The 20,353-nt window shown below is 44.4% G+C and overlaps 1 protein-coding gene across 1 annotated transcript in view; it reads left to right on the top strand.

Moving 5' to 3' along the window:
- LOC117045136 overlaps positions 1-20,353 on the top strand; it is a 506,969-nt gene that overhangs the window by 317,235 nt on the left and 169,381 nt on the right. Inside the window, 3 exon segments of the mRNA XM_033145927.1 lie at positions 6,304-7,883; positions 19,242-20,063; positions 20,141-20,180. Coding sequence (XP_033001818.1) covers positions 6,304-7,883; positions 19,242-20,063; positions 20,141-20,180 — 2,442 coding nt within the window.

Raw genomic sequence — 20,353 nt, 5'->3', positions numbered from 1 at the left:
CATCCATTTTTCACAAGATACAAAAGTTTCCCTTGTCAGTCGGTTCTGACTTCATGCATTGACTAGAAGGCAGCAGAAACCAGGTTGATTAATCTCATAGAAATCCCTTCAGTTACCTCTACGTTTTGCATTGCTAGAAGGCTAGAGACTTATATATTCTCCTCTTCCTCCTCTTTCTTTTCAAAAAGATAGCTCATGGTCTGGGATGTGATGGAGTCCAGCCCTGGTTCCCAGCAAGACTCATCCATGCCTGCTCAGGGACCCATTCTCCTCCCCCCTTCCCGTCCTACTAATTCAGTAACAGAACAATGTATTTGCTTTGTAGGATTTGCTAGAGCTTCTCATTCAGACGGACAGAACTTGGCAGAAGACCAAAGGGTTCTTTCCGATTTTTTAGAGGCTTCCAGAGAGCACAGATGGATGAGCGAGACTCAGCTGGCCCTGGAACAGGAAGAGGCCATGCCAGCCAAACTGGGAGCAGTGGGGGATTCTGTGAAAACCCAGTGCAGAAGATCCTGGGTGAGGAGGACACCCTCCGCTCGGAGGTGCAGAATCGGCAGTTGAGGCAGTTCTGCTGCCAGGAGGCCAAAGGACCCCGAGAGGTTTGCAGCCGACTCTACCACTTTTGCCACCAGTGGCTGAAGCCGGAAAGGCACACGAAAGCTGAGATGCTGGACCTGGTGATCTTGGAGCAGTTCCTGGCTGTCCTTCCCGCGGAGATGGAGAGCTGGGTGAGGGAATGCGGAGCGGAGACCAGTTCCCAGGCGGTGGCCCTGGCCGAAGGTTTCCTCCTGAGTCAGGCAGAGGAGAGAAAGCAGGTGAGAGAGACTTTCCTCTGGATATTCCCAAGGGGCTTCAAAGAGGACAGAGAACATCCCATAATGGTCTGCTGATGGCCTATCCGTTTTCTGGGAAAGCATCCATGGAATGAGATCTCACACCCTTCAAGTCTTTGTCATTCTCTTTCTAATATTTCTCCCCATTCTCTGTTTTGAATCCTTGTTTCTTTTTCAGGGAAAGGATCATTTTGCAGAAATGGACCTGGATTCCTGTGAGGCACAGAGGCCTCTGTTGGACACCAGAGAGAGGCCGCTGAGTAAGGAGAAAGGTGGGTTTTCTCCATTTGGTCTCATTCTGTTGGTTTTCTAACTCATCTGAGGGTTCTTTTCATCTTGTTTTGGGGGGAGACAGTAGGGAACAAGGGACCAGAGGAGGCAAGATGTATATCTGCACAACAAACATATGAAACGGGCACAGACGTCCAAATGCTCTCAGCAGGTAAGGCTGACAGTAAGAGCTGTTTGACAGTGGAATTTGCTGCCAAGGAGTGTGGTGGAGTCTCCTTCTTTGGAGGTCTTTAAGCGGAGGCTTGACAGCCATCTGTCAGGAATGCTTTGATGGAGTTTCCTGCTTGGCAGGGGGTTGAACTGGATGGCCCTTGTGGTCTCTTCCAACTCTATGATTCTATGAAATGGACACAAACTTCCAAATGCTCTCAGCAGGTAAGGCTTTCTCAAAGGCCCATCTGTAGTTAGAGATGCCCTGTTTCACCTGTGAAAGAAGCAGGCACTCCTGGCGTCCTGTTTACCTTTTTCCTCTTGCAGGTGACAGAATGATGCTGGCAAGACCTCCTGATCCGTCTTTTAATGGGGGCAGAAGGGAAGCAGTGGCTGTGGAACCAGATCAGGTCAGGGGAAGCCGCCTTCTGGGGATAGAGGCTGAGGGCTGGAGCAATGTCATGGACTGGTAGGGCACAGAGGAATGGTGGGAGGAAGCAGCCAGGGAACCATGAAGGGAAGATGGCTCAGAGCCCAAGAAGTGGAGGTAGAAGAAGGATGGGCAGTCTGAAGAGGAAGAGGGAGAAGCCTGGGAAGAGGAGGTGTCAGAAGCTGAAGGACTAACAGGGTGTAGTGAGCTGGGAGACTCTGTGGCGGAATGCAGTGCAGAATCAGAGGCAGAAGAGGAAGGAGGTGAGTGGGAGGAGGGAGGTTGAGAGGCTGAGGTGAGTCAGGATAAGGAGGAGCCACCGATGGATCCCTCTCCTTTTGCCAGAAGCCACCCTCCTTGCTTGTCTCTCAGAGCCAGGAGACTCCCTTCATTGCAGGAATCTCTGCTAGCTAGATCATCCAAAACAGATGGCCAACCAAGATAGGTTCCCAGAGAGGCGGTGCAGGGGCTGTGGAAATACAGACAGCCCCAGCACAATGGGAACAGCAGCAACACCTTCAGCGGGGAAAGCAGGACGTCCTCCAGCAGGGAGGAGAGGCAAGAAGCGGGACAGGCGAGGAGAGGGCTTGGGTATGCCAGGGAGCCCCAGCGCCCACACAGCCAAGCCTGCAAGGAAGGAGGCACAAATGCATAGAGGGGTAAATCGTAAGGAGGTTAGGAGGAGATTTGGGGTACCACAGTTCTTTTCCTGCGGGCGCTCTCAAAGGGCGCCACTTCCGGAATCTGGGACCAAATGAAACGGTCATGGGTTTTGGAGCTCTGCACTGTACATATTTGCACAATTAAAACTGTAAATAGAAGGAACAGAGTCTTCCCTCATTACTCACGAGAAACCACCACAGAAACCTTACAATAGGCTTATTTTATTTCTTGATTGATCACTGAATGCTAAAATTGGGTTCTAAGCAGTGGACAAATGAGAACAAATAGTGGCCTGGATTCACCTAACAAGCTCCACCCGCTGCAAAATGGGGCCCGCCCTCCATTCCTCCCCCTCTCCATGCCCAAATGAACCCCCTGAATTTGACACTAGGGCATTGGGAGGGGACCTCTCCAGAACAGCTGATGAGGAGAGGAGAAAGTGGATCCTTCCATCAGGCAAACTGGAATGCTTGCGTAGGCAGAATGATTTGGAAAACACAAGGTGGAATACCACCTATTTGCACAAAGATGAACACCCATAATTAAAACACAGAAGAAAACAAGCATCCATAAATAAAATGTGCAGCAAAGCATTCCCATTTGAAACAACACCGCAATTTACAGGAAGGAAACGACAGAGCATTGTGTAGCAGATCATATTGATGCTGTCTCAGAGGAGGACATTTCCCTTTTTCTTTTAGGGTCCAGTGTGCTTTGAAGATGTCGCTGTTCGTTTCACGGACGAGGAGTGGGCGTTGCTGGATCCTGACCAGAGAGCTCTGCATAAGGACGTCATGGAGGAGAATTGTGGGATCGTGGCCTCTCTTGGTAAGGCTCCCTGTGGGATCGTCCTATCTGCCTGGAAATTCAAACAATACCTCTATGTGACCAACCTCATATATTTTCACAGAACTCGCAGCTTTTTCTTTTAACAATTGTCCTCAAATTATTCCTTTTTCTCCCACAGTTGGGCTGGTCTGAACAGCCCAGGCCATCTTAAATGTCAGCTTCAGAATTGTTAGGAAAGATAAGTAGCTTCAGGTTTTCTGTTACAGGTGGGTAGCCGTGTTGGTCTGCCATAGTCCAAACAAAATAAAAAATAAAAAAATTCCTTCCAGTAGCACCTTAGAGAAAAACTAAGTTTGTTCTTGGCATGAGCTTTCGTGTGCATTCAGGTATCTGAAGAAGTGTGCATGCACACGAAAGCTCATACCAAGAACAAACTCAATTGGTCTCTAAGGTGCTACTGGAAAGAATTTTTGATTTTGTTTTTTCAGGTTTTCTGTTTTTGTTTTTGCTCCTGTCAGTCTTGGGTTGACCAAAGAGACGACTGACATTGGAGATGGAGGGGATGCCATGACTGGGCCAAACAAATTCATCCCAGAGAAGAGCCAGGCTTATTCAATCTCAGGTAGTAGTAGCAGTGAGGATGATGATGATGATGATGATGATGATAGTAATTGTTAGGAGTGCGTGCTGGAGCCAGGCCCTGGGACCAGCAGGGCTTGGCAGGACTAGGGCCTATTCGGCTTATTCTAGGGAGACAGGGCATCGCTGCACAGGTGAGGCTGCTTGATAACTCACTGTGTCTGCACAGGTGAGGCTTCTTAGTAACTCACTGCACCTGGTGGTGCCACAGCAACGCCTTCGCTGCCTCGCTGCGTGCCTCCTTGTTCGTTGGTTGTGACTTCGTGCCTTGACCCTTGGACCGTGACCACTTACCTTGCCTCTTGGACTGCGACTTGATGCCTAGACCCTAAGACTGAGACTTGAACTGCGTGCTTCCCGTCCCCCTGGACTCCCCGCTCTGTGGACCCTCTGCCTGACCCACTTGCCTCTGGTCCTGATGTTCCTTGCTGCCTTCACGGATCGTGACAGTAATACAGTGATACCTTGGTTTACAAACTTATTTTTCCCCAGAACAGGACTGCTCTTAAATCGAGGTACTACTGTAGTAATCATAATAATTTTTATTTATACCCTTCCCATCTGGCTGGGTTGCCCAGCCACTCTGGGCGGCTTCCAAGACATATATAAACATGAAACATAAATAATAATAATAAGAATAAGAATAATAAGAATAATAATAATCTGATCCCATATAAAAAGAACATTAACTTTAAAATGAACAATTTATACTAGTGGCCAAAATGGGGAAAACCTTTTGTGAAAAGTGTATTTCTGAGGATTGATGGCTCATAACACCACTTCTGTGTGGAGTAATACCGTAAATTATATATCAATGGAAAGATAATTTAATGAAGAAAGTAAAGCAATAACTATTAGAACAGCGGTCATAAAGAAAAAATGTGAATCCTTTGGTAACCATTGGTAACCTTTAACCCATTCAGAAGTCTAAATAAACTTGTTAGTCAGAAGTAACCCAGAAATAAAGTCCAATTAACAAAGGCAATAATGCAGTCTTGGTTCCACATTATTACAGCTGCAGAACTGAAAACTTCATGGGAAGGTGTTGTAAGCCGTAATTAAAGCTAAAGTTTGGGTTATTCCCAGGACATTGCAGCAGTGGAATACGATTGTCATGAAAGCACCTTTTGCACACAGCAGCAACATGACATGGAGCTGAATCTTCTTGAAATAAATAAATAAATAAATAAAATAAGCATGCTTCAGTATCTGGGAAAAGATCACCTGCGGAACGTTTCAGTTTGGGCTCAATTATTTCATTCATGCATTTAGGGGCATTTACATTCCCATTAATGGCACAAAATCTGCCCACACCTTTTGCTGCTATGCAACCCCAGATCATCACACTATCTGGGTGTTTCATGGCCTGTGTACTGCAAGTAGGATGTAAATCTTCTTTGATTCTTCTCCTTCTGTATTTCATGCCACCACTAACAAGCAAAGAGATTTAGGTCTCATTGTTCCGTATACGACTGTCCCGTTGTTCCGCTGTCCAGTTAACATGGGTTTAATCTTTTCAACCTTTGCTTGAGAGATGACAATGGCTTTTTCCTTAGAATTCTAGCCTTTAGACCAGTCCTTGCACTCAACTTCACATTACATTTGCCATGTCATCTTGCATGCACCCAGATGATATTCTTCTGTCATGGACAGTCTCTCCATTCTTCGATCATCACTTCCTTTGTGCACCTTTGCCTGGCCTTTACCAGTCTGATTTTGTAGGGACTGAGTCTCCTTATACCTTTTCAAAAATATAAAAAGGCCACCTTTTGTTATGTTTCCCCCAATCTTTCATCTTCTGAAATTTCTTCATAACTGTAGCCTTGTTCACTTAATAGTACAATTTTACATCGCTTTCTGGGTGGCCAATCAATTCTTTGTGCCATTTCTATAATATTATTATACTTTACAAACTCACTAATTGAAAGAAAACAAAAAACCAACCAACTTGATAGCAATCACATAACACACTGACAAAAGTCAACATAAACAAGTTGTGCTTCCTTTTTCTGGGTATGATGTTTGATAGAATACAAGTAATTGAACAAACTTTCTTGAATTGCATTCTTGATTAAATCTTTTCATTGATTCCATTAATTTTATAATATTACTTCAAAAGAAGTGGTGTTATGAGCCATTAAACCTCTAAAATACACTTTCCCCAAAAATTCTTCCACCGTTTTGACCACTACTGTATGTGAAACAAAGCAACATTCAACAACTCATCAGAGTCTAATAATAAACATGTTGGTTAATGACAAACAACACAGGTAATGAACACACACCCAACTCTCTTCAGTTCTTCTCTATTTGTTGCTGAGGATCTAATCCTTTTTTGTCTCCATTGCAGATTGTGATGAATTGGAAAGTGAGAACAACGGTGACCACGAGAAAATCCCCAGAGAGCAGAAGCCACATAAAAATCTGAAGTGTGGAGAAAGCTGCAGTCAGAGCTCCCATTCCACTTCCCATCAACAAAATCTCATTGGAAAGAAACTCTATCAGTGCATGGAATGTGGAAAGAGCTTCAGTCAGAGCTCCAATCTCACTTCCCACCAGAGAATTCATACAGGCGAGAAACCATATCAGTGCATGGAATGTGGAAAGAGCTTCAGTCAGAGCTCCAATCTCACTTCCCATCAAAGAATTCATACAGGGGAGAAAACATATCAGTGTGTGGAATGTGGAAAGAGCTTCAGGAGGAAGGACAGTCTCACTTCCCATCAAAGAATTCATACAGGGGAGAAACCATATCAGTGCATGGAATGTGGAAAGAGCTTCAGTCAGAGCTCCAATCTCACTTCCCATCAAAGAATTCATACAGGGGAGAAAACATATCAGTGTGTGGAATGTGGAAAGAGCTTCAGTAAGAGCTCCAATCTCACTTCCCATCAAAGAATTCATACGGGGGAGAAACCCTATCAGTGCTTTGAATGTGGAAAGAGCTTCACTGATGGCTCCTCTCTCACTTCCCATCAAAGAATTCATACAGGGGAGAAACCATATGAGTGCTTTGAATGTGGAAAGAGCTTCAGGAAGAAGGACAGTCTCACTTCCCATCAAAGAATTCATACAGGGGAGAAACCCTATCAGTGTGTGTCATGTGGAAAGAGATTCAGGACGAGTAGCGAACTCACTTTCCATCAAAGAATTCATACGGGGGAGAAACCCTATCAGTGTGTGGAATGTGGAAAGAGCTTCAATACGAGCTCCTCTCTCACTAAGCATCAGAGAATTCATACAGGGGAGAAACCCTATCAGTGTGTAGAATGTGGAAAGAGCTTCAATACGAGCTCCTCTCTCACTAAGCATCAGAGAATTCATACAGGGGAGAAACCCTATAAGTGTTTGGAATGTGGAAAGAGCTTCAGTCACATCTCCCAACTCACTTCCCATCAAAGAATTCATACAGGAGAGAAACCCTATCAGTGTGTGGAATGTGGAAAGAGCTTCACTGATGGCTCCTCCCTCACTTCCCATCAAAGAATTCATACAGGGGAGAAACCCTATCAGTGTTTGGAATGTGGAAAGAACTTCAGTTGGAGGTGCTCTCTCACTAAGCACCAGAGAATTCATACAGGGGAGAAACCATATCAGTGTGTGGAATGTGGAAAGAGCTTCAGGAAGAAGGACAGTCTCACTTCCCATCAAATATTTCATACAGGGGAGAAACCATATCAGTGTGTGGAATGTGGAAAGAACTTTAGTCAGAGGTGCTCTCTCACTAAGCACCAGAGAATTCATACAGGGGAGAAACCATATCAGTGTGTGGAATGTGGAAAGAGCTTCAGGAAGAAGGACAGTCTCACTTCCCATCAAAGAATTCATACAGGGGAGAAACCATATCAGTGTGTGGAATGTGGAAAGAGCTTCAGGAAGAAGGACAGTCTCACGTCCCATCAAAGAATTCATACAGGGGAGAAACCATATCAGTGTGTGGAATGTGGAAAGAGCTTCAGGAAGAAGGACAGTCTCACTTCCCATCAAAGAATTCATACAGGGGAGAAACCATATCAGTGTGTGGAATGTGGAAAGAGCTTCAGGAAGAATGGCAATCTCACTTCCCATCAAAGAATCCATACAAAGTTTGGAAAGCCATTATATAGCTTTAGGAGCCAGGCAAATCTGCACCTTTTTAACCAGGCCTTTGTCTGATTGACATCTAAGCCTTTTTAAAATGTGGTGTTTTGTGTTTTTATGTGGTGTTTTTATGTTGTAACCATCCTGAGACTTGTGGGTATTGGGAATAGGCGCCATGAAATATTTGAGGAGGCCACCCCCCAGTTTGTGTGTGTGTGTTTTTCAAACAACCTTTTATTCTTCTGCAACTTGTCATACATTTTCTCTTTCAATTTGCTCTCATACACACACACACATACACACACACATATATGTAATGCACAAAGGTCATGAGGAAAACAAAATACAAGAATATGCAAAAGTTGCTTTAAAGCAGGGTTTCCCAAACCTGGGCCCCCAGCAGCTCCTATACTACAGTTCCCATCATCCCTTCCCATTGGTCCTGCTAGCTAGGGATGATGGGAGTTGTTGTCCAAAAACAGCTGGAGACCCATGTGTGCTTTAAAGTGAAAGTACCGGTAGGCTGCCCTGTGACACCCTTTGCTTGCCAAAAGCACTGCCACAGAATCTGAACCACCCCCAGTACTGCTAATTGGAATTTATAGATTGCAAAACTGAAGTTTGATTGGCACTTCAACCTCTAGGGAGCTTTTAGGTGCTTTCTGCACCACCTACAGTACCCACAGAATTGTGACTTCTACTGGCAACACACATAGGAGAACAAATGAAAGACAATCCTAGAAAGGGCCATACCAAATGGACATCTGGTGTGAAGAGGTAACTTTTCCCGCAGCTGAACAATGTCACAGGTAGAGGAGATGAAATGTTATTGTGGGCAAGGGGAGCTGCTGGGAATATCAACTATGGGCTCAAAATATTACTTTTTTTAAAAAAAGTCACTGCCATTATAGTCATTGCCATTCCAATGTCGTGCATACATCATGTGATTGATTGTGCAAGGTGGACCTTACCTGGGCCCCCACCAATATTTTATTCAAGTTGGCACCACTTGGTAGGGTGGTTTACAAATTAAATAAGTACATAAATCACCTTCCTTTGCACATGTTCCGCCTTGCCAATATCCTTTTTATCATTTTTAAAATTTATGTGCACTTCATCTGAATATACCACAACATAAACATACAGGTTTAAAGCATGCCTTTCTCAAAAACAAGTAAAACCAGAGAAATCTCTCCTCCCCTTTTTTGGGATGGAATTACAAGCTTTGTTGATCAGGGGACTGCTGTGGAAATGGTGCATCTCGATTTCAGTAAGGCTTTTGACAAAGTCCTCTGTGATATTAATGTGTCTTCTCCAAACTAGCTGTCTAAAATGCCCATCTAAGCCTAACTGACCCCAACCCCAGCCCTAATCCTAACCATAACTACCTCTCTGTGTACAGAATAAATATATACAAAATATAGACAAAATAGGCACAAATGTGCACAAAATTAAAATGTAAAATAAAAAATACTAAAATAAAGGACAAAAATAAAAAGTGTTAAAATGAAAACGAAAAGAATTAAAGAAAAATAAACCAAATCAAATAAATCAAAGTATTAAATGAAAAAGGAAGCAAAATAAGAAACTGGAAAAATAACAAGAAACCGAACTCCTTTCCTAATCTCTGCCAACCGCCACAAACTCCTCTCCTACAATCGCCCCACTACTAACCTACAATGGCCGCCTGCAAGACAGTGACTTTTAAGGGAGAAGCAAGAGAGGTCACAAAGGAGGGTGGGTCCTTGTCACCATGGCAACCCCCCCACCTGGCCCCTCCTGAGAGCTGATGCTCCTCTGTCAGAACTCGGAGGCACCTGCTGTTCTGCCTGCAGCTGGGCTGCATCTTCCTTTCACATCCTTCTTCCTGCAGCCCCATTTCCAAAGGGAGACCATCCCCACATCCTCCCAGGCAGTGGCCAAAGATGGGGGAGAGGGAGGGGAGTATGAAAGTGGTTCCATTACTCAAGAATGTGACTGGGTAGCTCCAGTTTAGGGGTGGTGTCAGGGTGGCAGTGGACCTTCAAATGCTCTCCATTTTGGTTGGCCCTGCTGATGTTGGATCTCCAAGGATAGGAGGCCCAACGCATTGGAGGAGCCAGAAGTTGGGAAGTTGCTTCTGACATCAAATCTCTTGTTTCCAGCATAGGAGGAGTTGATATGGTTTGGGAAGTTCCAATGAATGGCGCTTGTTCATGTGAAACTGCTGTTGATGTTCATAAAGCAAATATTCAAGGCTGTGTGCCTGTTTCATCTTAATGCTGGGGAAGAAAAATGGCTGTACAGAGAGATTTAATAATGCAGAAAAAATGGGATAGAATATTTTAGATTTCCCCTCTACATTTTTGTAATTATTATTATGTACTTTATACTATTGTTTTAAATGAAGCAATAAATGAGAAAGAAAAACAGTATCTTTTGCAATGGTTTGGCTTTCTGAAAAATGTCCCTGGAGAAGACGCAGAGGGGGGGGGGGGAGCTCAGCTCCGCAGGATTCGCAGGGAGGTCTGCTGACCTTTCGGGGCTCAGGACAAAGAAATGGTTACGTATTAGGAACACAGGCACAAATGATTATGGTGTGTGTGTGTAGTTACACACTCCCCATCTCTGAGCAGAGAGACTCCTGGGGTTCCAGATTCAGATTTGAATTCCTTGGTACCAACGTCAGCAGAAAGTGGAGTATCTTTAGTATCAATCTTTTCCTTTATTTATCTATACAACCTGAATGTAGGATGGAGGGCTCAAAACAGATCTTGCTTCTCCATTGCTCAGTCTCTGTGTCTCCAGCTTCCAGCTCAGCTCCTGCACAACTCCTTCTGGCTCTTGCTCTCCTACCTAGCAGCGAGGTGAGATGGGGGGAGGACATTTCCTGGGTTGCCCCATCCATTTGCTGCAGCTCAGGCAGCCCAGCTCATCCTTTGGGGATTCTGAGGAGGACACTCAAGGGGTTAGCAAAGGTGGGGGGTGCGGGGGGGCACGTGGTTTGCCAGTAGTACATGTGAAGAGGATCTAGGGGACTGAGTGGACCACAAGTTCAACATTTCTTGGCGGTTTCTAAGCAGAGATCAGATGGCCATCTGCCATGGATGCTTTAGCTGAGATTCCTGCATTGCTGGGGGTTGGACTAGATGACCCTAGGATCCCCTCCTATTCTTTGCCTCCTGAAAAGCCCTTTTCCCTGCAAGCTGTTCCTCTGGTTTCCGGCCAAAAGAGGGAGATCCTCAGAGTCCAACCAAGAGCCTCACCCCCAAAAGGATATCTGGGCATTGGCATAGCCCCCTTAAATGCATTAAAAATAATAAAAATCTGAGGTTCTCCCAAGCGAGAGAGGGAAGATCTGGGTGGACTCGGCTCTGCAAGGGTTAAAGGGAACCGAGCTGCCTTCCTAGAGAGGACAGGAAGCAAGAGGGGGCCAGGTCCTCCAGAGCCAAGCCCCCTCCCTCCCCAGTCCTCTCCTGCAAGGGCTGCATCGCTGTCCCCTCCTGGGATCTGGTGAGTCTCCTCTCTCTCTCTCCCCCCAGAGGGTGCAGTGGGGAGGCGGTGGGGGTCCCAGGGCTGCAGCAGGGGAGGGGGCCAGCCTGGGGGGCCTGATCTGCTCATGCAGGGGGAGGAGAGGGTCCTGCCAGGGAGGGGCGAGGTCTGCAACGCTCTCCTTCCTGGAGATCAGAGGATCCCAAACTCATTTGTCCTTTCAGAATAAAATCTCCCTTCTTTAAACAAAGGAGTCCCTAGGACTTTAACTTAGCGTCATTGCAAAACACAGGAAACGTGCAAAGCGTTTTCGAAAGCTGGAGGAGGAAGTGGACTAGCGCCCCCCCCCCCCCAAAGGAAGGAAGTTAAAGTGGGAGAGAAAGGCCAGGCATAAAGAGAGGGATCCCAGCCCATAGCCTGGCTGCTGCATTGCAGACCAGTTTCCCAGTCGTCTCCAAGGGCAGCTCCACACAAAGGCCAGTGCAGCAATCCCCTCGCACCCAGAGCAGGGCATCCCAGGACCACATCCTCTCTGTCCCAAAGGGATTGTTGCTGGCAAAGCAGCTGGAAATGGGCGCTGCTACTCACTGAGCCTCCAGGGACTTCGGCATCAATGGCTGTGTGTGTTAAGCTATCTAACAGTATAATAATAATAATAATAATAATAATAATAATAATAATAATTCATGCCTAAATTTCAAGGGAGATCTTTGGCCCTGCCACTTGGCCCTCAGGGGGTTGGGCAGATACATACCAGGCCCTCAGAGCAAAGAAAAAGGGACCCCCCTAGGAGTCTGCCTTGAGAGCGGCAGAGAGTCCAAGTGTAAGACAAGGAGACAGAATCAGGGGAGTGGGGGTGGGGGTGGGGAGCAACTCCTGAGGACCCCCAGGTGAGGACCCCCACTAGAGACAAGGGTCCACTTTTCACAAGATACAAAGGTTTGCCTTGGCAGCAGAAACCAGGTTGATTAATCGCACAGAAATCCCTTCAGTTGTTTCTACATTTTGCGTTGCTAGAAGGCTAGAGACTTACTTTTTCTCCTCTTCCTCCGCTTTTTTTTTCAAAAAAAAAAGCTCATGGTCTGGGATGCAGTGCAGTCTAGCCCTGGTTCCCTCCAAGACTCATCTGTTCATTCTCAGGGAACCATTTCCCCCTCGTCCTACTAATTCTGTAACAGAACAATTGAATTTGCTTTGTAGGATTTCCTAGAGCTTCTCATTAAGACGGACAGAACTTGGCAGAAGACCAAAGGGTTCCCTCCGATCTCTTAGAGGCTTCCTGAGAGCACAGATGGATGAGCGAGACTCAGCTAGACCAGGAACAGGAAGAGGCCATGCCACCCAAACTGTGAGCAGTGGGGAATTCTGGGAAAACCCAGTGCAGAAGATCCTGGGTGAGGAGGACACCCTCTGCTCAGAGGTGCAGAGCCAGCAGTTGAGGCAGTTCTGTTACCAGGAGGCCAAAGGACCCCGAGAGGTTTGCAGTCGACTCTACCACTTTTGCCACCAGTGGCTGAAGCCAGAAAGGCACACGAAAGCTGAGATGCTGGACCTGGTGATCTTGGAGCAGTTCCTGGCTGTCCTTCCCCCGGAGATGGAGAGCTGGGTGAGGGAATGCAGAGCGGAGACGAGTTCCCAGGCGGTGGCCCTGGCCGAAGGTTTCCTCCTGAGTCAGGCGGAGGAGAGAAAGCAGGTGAGAGAGACTTTCCTCTGGATACTCCCAAGGGGCTCCAAACAGGACAGAGAACATCCCGTAAAGGTCTGCTGATGGCCCATCCTTTTTTTGGGGGGGGGGGGAAGCATCCATGGAATGAGATCTCACACCCTTCAAGTCTTTGTCATTCTCTTTCTAATATTTCTCCCCATTCTCTGTTTTGAATCCTTGTTTCTATTTCAGGGAAAAGATCATTTTGCAGAAATGGACCTGGATTCCTGTGAGTCAGGGAGGCCTCCGTTGGACACCAGAGAGAGGCCACTGGATAAGGAGGAAGGTCGATTTTCTTCCTTTGGTCTCATTCTGTTGGTTTTCCAACTCATATGAGGGTTCTTTTCATCTTGTCTTGGGGGGAGACAGTTGGGAACAAGGATCCATAGGAGGGGAGATATATTTCTGCACAGCAAACATATGAAATCAATACCAGGAAAGATTCTAGAGCAGATCATTAAGCAAACAGTCTGTGAGCACCTAGAAAGGAACGCTGTGATCAATAAAAGTCAGCATGGGTTTCTGAAAAATAAGTCATGTCACACCAAATCTGATCTCATTTTTTGACAGAATTACAAGTCTGGTAGATGAAGGGAACGCTGTGGATGTAGCCTATCTTGATTTCAGCAAGGCCTTTGACAAGGTGCCCCATGATATTCTTGTAAAGAAGCTGGTAAAATGCGGGCTAGACAATGCTACCATTCAGTGGATTTGTAACTGGCTGACTGACCAAACCCAAAGAGTGCTCATTAATGGCTCCTCTTCATCCTGGAGAGAAGTGACTAGTGGGGTGCCACAGGGTTCTGTCTTGGGCTCAGTCTTATTCAACATCTTTATCAATGACTTGGATGATGGGCTTGAGGGCATCAAGTTTGCCGATGAGACCAAATTCGGATGGGTGGCTAATACCCCAGAGGACAGGATCACACTTCAAAATGACCTTAACAGATTAGAGAAATGGGCCAAAGCAAACAAGATGAATTTTAACAGGGAGAAATGTAAAGTACTACACTTGGGCAAAAAAAAAATGAAAGGCACAAATACAGGATGGGTGACACCTGGCTTGAGAGCAGTACATGTGAAAAGGATCTAGGAGTCTTGGTAGACCATAAACTTGACATGAGTCAACAGTGTGATGCAGCAGCTAAAAAAGCCAATGCAATTCTGGGCTGCATCAATAGGAGTATAGCATCTAGATCAAGGAAAGTAATAGTACCATTTTATTCCGCTCTGGTCAGACCTCACCTGGAATACTGTGTCCAGTTTTTCCTACTTTCTTCAGTGATATGATAGCCATGTTCAAATATATAAAAGGATGTCATACAGAGGAGGGAGAAAGGTTGTTTTCTGCTGCTCCAGAGAAGCGGACACGGAGCAATGGATTCAAACTACAAGAAAGAAGATTCCACCTAAACATTTGGAAGAACTTCCTGACAGTAAGAGCTGTTCGACAGTGGAATTTGCTGCCAAGGAGTGTGGTGGAGTCTCCTTCTTTGGAGGTCTTTAAGCGGCAGCTTGACAGCCATCTGTCAGGAATGCTTTGATGGAGTTTCCTGCTTGGCAGGGGGTTGGACTGGATGGCCCTTGTGGTCTCTTCCAACTCTATGATTCTATGAAATGGGCCCAAACGTTCAAATGGTCTCACCAAGTAAGGCTTTCTCAAAGGCCCATCTGTAGCTAGAGATGCCCTGTTTTACCTGTGAGAGAAGCAGACACTCCTGGCGTCCTGTTTACCTTTTTTGTCTTGCAGGTGACCGAATGATGCTGGCAAGACCTCCTGATCTGTCTTTTCATGGGGGCAGAAGGGAAGCAGCGGCTGTGGAACCAGATCAGGTCAGGGGAAGCCGCCTTCTGGGGATAGAGGCTGAGGGCTGGAGCAATATCATGGACTGGTTGGGCATGGAGGTATGGTGGGAGGAAGCAGCTGGGGAACCAGGAAGGGAAGATGGCTCAGAGCCCAAGAAGTGGAGGTAGAAGAAGGATGGGTGGTCAGAGGGGGAAGAATGAGAAGCCTCGGAAGAGGAGGTGTCAGAAGCTGAAGGTGTAACAGGGCTTTAGTGAGCTGGGAGACTCTGTGGCAGAATGCAGTGCAGAATCAGAGCCAGAAGAGGAAGGAGGCGAGCGGGAGGAGGGAGGTTGAGAGGCTGAGGTGAGTCAGGAGAAGGAGGAGACACCGGTGTCTCTCTCTCCTTTTGCCAGAAGCCACCCGCCCTGCTTGTCTCTGAGAGCCAGGAGACCCACTGCATTGCAGGAATCTCTGCTAGATCATCCAAGACAGATGGCCATTCAAAATATACTTGTTTTATTTCTAGATTGATCAGTAAAATGTGCAGCAAAGCAATCCTATTGAAACTCCACTACAATTTACAGGAAGGAAACAAAAGAGCCTTGTGTAGCAGATTATATTGATGCTGTCTCAGAGGAGGACATTTCCCTTTTTCTTTTAGGGTCCAGTGTGCTTTGAAGATGTCGCTGTTCATTTCATGGACGAGGAGTGGGCGTTGCTGGATCCTGACCAGAGAGCTCTGCATAAAGACGTCATGGAGGAGAATTGTGGGATCATGGCCTCTCTTGGTAAGACTCCCTGTGGGATCTTCATATCTGCCTAGAAATTCAAAAAATACCTCTAGGTGACCAACCTCATATATTTTCACAGAGCTCAACAGCGCCCCTATAACACCTGGGAACCTAACACCCCCAAAATAAACAGTAAATTACAGGTTTTTCTTTGAACAATCTTCCTCAAATTATTCCTTTTTCTCCCACGGTTGGGCTGCTCTGAACTGCCCAGGCCATCTTAAATGTCAGCTTCAGAATTGTTAGGAAAGATAAGTAGCTTCAGGTTTTCTGTTTTTGTTTTTGCTCCTGTCAGTCTTGGGTTGACCAAAGAGACGACTGACATTGGAGATGGAGGGGATGCCATGACTGAGACTAACAAAATCCATCCCAGAGAAGAGCTAGGCTTATTGAATCTCAGGTAGTAGTAGCAGTGAGGATGATGATGATGATTGTAATAAAGTGGAACCTCATTTTACAAACTTATTCTTCTCCGGAACAGGACTGTTCTTAAATCGAGGTACCACTGTATTTTTCGTTCCATAGAGCGCACCTCGTTTTTAGAGGAGGAAAGAAGAAGAAAAATATTTTTCTGGTTTTCCTCCTCTAAAAGCCATGTTTTTTTGAGGATCAGCTCAAAGTTTTACAGCTTTTTTGCAAAGGGAAAAGCCCTCTTTTTTTGAGGTTCAGCTCAGATTTGTGCAGCTTTTTTGCAAAGTGGGAAAAGTAAACTCACACTTCTGCAGCTTCTAAAGGAAAGGGAGCCGTTTCTACAGTTTCTTTTTTTTTTTAATAAACAAATTACAAACTTACATAAACATACACGTACACATATACAAATACATACAAACACATAATACAAATACACAATAAACATACCTACACAAAAGAATATAATTACATGTAATTTTAATCCGAATAATTTTTATTTAAGTAAATTCTTTAAAAATAATATCTTATTCTAGCCTCCTGAGTACTTCAGTAAGGCTAAAATTATTCATAGCTCCTTCCTAGGGCTTCCCATTTTATCTCTTCATTAAATTTAATATTGCATAAACTTTCAATATGTGTATTTTTATGACTAAGCCCGAGTGTTATTCTTTTAGTGTTGTCTTTTACTTCTGTTTCCTTTTCCTTTTCCTTTTTTTCCCCCGCTTTGTATTACGGCAGGGGCTATTCCATAATTACCACTGTATTGGTGTTGCACCTTTTCTTTAGATATTGTATGAAATCGTTCCACTCTTTTATAAATTTTTCCTTCGGATTGTCTTTAATTTTCTCTGTTAAATACGCCAGTTCTATATATTCTAGCGTTTTATTGATCCAATCCTTTTTGTTTGGCAGTGTCGCACTTTTCCATTTTGTACCAATTAAAATTTTAGTTTCTACAGTTTCCAGACAGATAATCTAATCAGCCAGTCACATGTCGCTGGGGAAACAAACAGCCTCCCTCTGCAGCACATTCAACAATGGAGGGCGGGGCCGAAAGGGAGCCGGGGCCTCTTATCCCTTGCTGATCAGCTGCTGAGCGGGATCCTTTCAACACCCCCTGTTCTCTTTGTTAAAAAAAAAAAGGATGATCTGCTTTTGGCCCCTAGGCAATTTGGCTCCAGGGACCACCATTTGCTCCATAAGACGCACAGATATTTCCCCTTACTTTTTAGGAGGAAAAAAGTGTGTCTTATGGAGCAAAAAATACGGTAATAATAATTTTTATTTATACCCTGCCCATTTGGCTTTGTTACCCCAGCCACTCTGGGCGGCTTCCAGCACATGAAACATAAATAATAATAATCTCATCCCATATAAAAAAATATTTATTTTAAAATGAACAACCTATACTAGTGGCCAAAATTGTGGAAACCTTTTGTGAAAAGTATTTCTGAGGTTTTATGGCTCATAACACCACTTCTGTGTGGACTAATACCACAAAATTATATATCAGTGGAAAGATAATTTAATGAAGAATGTAATGCAATAACTTTTATGAAGGAGTATTGATTACAACAGCAGTCATAAAGAAAAAATCTGAAACCTTTGATAACCATTGGTAACCTTTAGCTTTAATTACGGCTTTACAACGCCTTCCCGTGAAGTGAAACAAATTTTTAGTTCTGCAGCTGAAATAATGTGAAACCAAGACTGAATTATTGGCTCTGTTAATTGGGCTTTATTGCTGGGTTGCTTCTGACTAACAAGTTTCTTTAGTCGGCTCCATAGGTTAAAGTTTGGGCTATTCCCAGGCCATTCCAGCAGTGGAATAGGAATATCTTGAAAGCACCTTTTGCACACAGCAGCAACATGACATGGAGCTGAATCCTGTTGAAATAGAATATATATATATATATATATATATATATATATATATATATATATATATATATATATTTCAGTATCTGGGGAAAAATCACCTGTGGAACGCTTCAGTTTGGGCTCAGATATTTCATTTATGCATTTTGGGGCATTTACATTCCCATTAATTCTGCCCAAAACTTTTGCTGCCATACAACCCCAGATTATCACACTATCTGGGTGTTTCACGGTCGGTGTGATGCAAGTAGGACATAAATCTTCTCTGATTCTTCTCATGTATTTCATGCCATCACTACCAAGCAAGGAAAATTGAGTCTCCTCACTCCAAATAACACTGTCCCATTGTTCCACTGTCCAGTTAACATGGGTTTAATCTTTTCAACCTTTGCTTGAGAGATAACAATGGCTTTTTCCTTAGAATTGTAGCCTTTCGACCAGTCCTTGCATTCAACTTCACATTATATTTCGCCATGTCATCTTGTAGACACCCAGATTATTTTCTTTTGTCATGTAGGGACAGTCTCAACATTCTTCAATCATCACTTGCCTTTGTGTACCTTTTCCTGCCTTTCGCAGTCTGATTTTGTAGAGACTGAGTCTCCTTAAACATTTTCAAAAATATCGAAAGACCAGCTTTGGTTAAGATCCCCCCAATCTTTCATCTCATTTCTTCCAAACCGTAGCCTTGTTCACTTAATAGTACAATTTTACATAGCCTTCGGGGTCATCATTTAACTCTTTGTGCTATTTCTATAATTTTATTATGTTTTACAGCCTCACTAAATAAAAGAACACAAAAAACCAACCAACTTGATAGAAATCACATAACACACTGACAAAAGTCAATCTAAGCAAGTTGATCTTCCTTTTTCTGGTTATTTGGCTATAACGCTTGATAGAATATGGGTAATTGAACAAACCCTCTTGGATTGCATTTTGATTAAATTATCTTTCCATTGATATATAATTTTACAATATTACTCAAAAGAAGTGGTGTTATGAGCCATTAAACCTCTGAAATACACTTTCCCCAAAAATTCTTCCACTGTTTTGGCCGCTACTGTATATCAAACAAACATTCAACAACTCATCAGAGTCTAATAATAAATATGTTGGTTAATGACAAAAAACACAGGTAATGAACACACACCCAACACCCTTCAGTTCTTCTCCATTTGTTCCTGAGGCTCTCATCTCTTTTTGTCTCCATTGCAGATTGTGATGAATTGGAAATCGAGAACAAGGGTGACCACGAGAAAATCGCCAGAGAGGAGAAGCCACGTAAAAATGTGAAGTGTGGAGAAAGCTGCAGTCAGAGCTCCCAAAATCTCATTGGAAAGAAACTCTATCAGTGTGTGGAATGTGGAAAGAGCTTCACTCGGAGCTCCTCTCTCACTTCCCATCAGAGAATTCATACAGGAGAGAAACCCTATCAGTGTGTGGAGTGTGGAAAGAGCTTCAGTCACAGCTCCTCTCTCATTAAGCATCAAAGAATTCATACAGGGGAGAAACCATATCAGTGCGTGGAATGTGGAAAGAGCTTCAGTCAGAGCTCCAAACTCACTTACCATCAAAGAATTCATACAGGGGAGAAACCATATCAGTGCATGGAATGTGGAAAGAGCTTCAGTCAGAGCTCCAATCTCACTTCCCATCAAAGAATTCATACAGGGGAGAAAACATATCAGTGTGTGGAATGTGGAAAGAGCTTCAGTAAGAGCTACAACCTCACTTCCCATCAAAGAATTCATACAGGAGAGAAACCCTATCAGTGTATGGAATGTGGAAAGAGCTTCATTCACAGCTCCTCTCTCATTATGCATCAAAGAATTCATACAGGGGAGAAACCATATCAGTGCGTGGAATGTGGAAAGAGCTTCACTCAGAGCTCCTCTCTCACTACCCATCAAAGAATTCATACAGGGGAGAAACCATATCAGTGCTTTGAATGTGGAAAGAGCTTCACTGAGAGGTCCTCTCTCACTTCTCATCAAAGAATTCATACAGGGGAGAAACCATATCAGTGTGTGGAATGTGGAAAGAGCTTTAGTCGTAGCTCCTCTCTCACTTCCCATCAGAGAATTCATACGGGGGAGAAACCCTATTAGTGTGTGGAATGTGGAAAAAGCTTCAGTTGGAGGTCCTATATAACCCCATCAAAGAATTCATTCAGGGGAGAAACCTTATCAGTGTGGGATGTGGAAAGGTAGCTGATAGCTCCTCTCTCACTTCCCATCAAAGAATCCATACAAAGGTTGTAAAACCACCATACAGCTTTAAGAGGCAGGCAAACATGCACCTTTTTGGCCAGGCCTTTGGCTGATTGACATCTAATGCCCTTTTAAAATGTGGTGTTTTATATTTTTGGGATTTTATGCTGTAACCATCCTGAGACCTGTGGGTGCAGGGAATAGGCGCCATCCTTTAAAG

The sequence above is a fragment of the Lacerta agilis genome, chromosome 4 (genome assembly GCF_009819535.1).
Source record: "Lacerta agilis isolate rLacAgi1 chromosome 4, rLacAgi1.pri, whole genome shotgun sequence".
NCBI lineage: Eukaryota > Metazoa > Chordata > Lepidosauria > Squamata > Lacertidae > Lacerta > Lacerta agilis.
The sequence above is the reverse complement of the archived record's forward strand: the minus strand, read 5'-3'. Positions and strand labels throughout refer to the sequence as shown.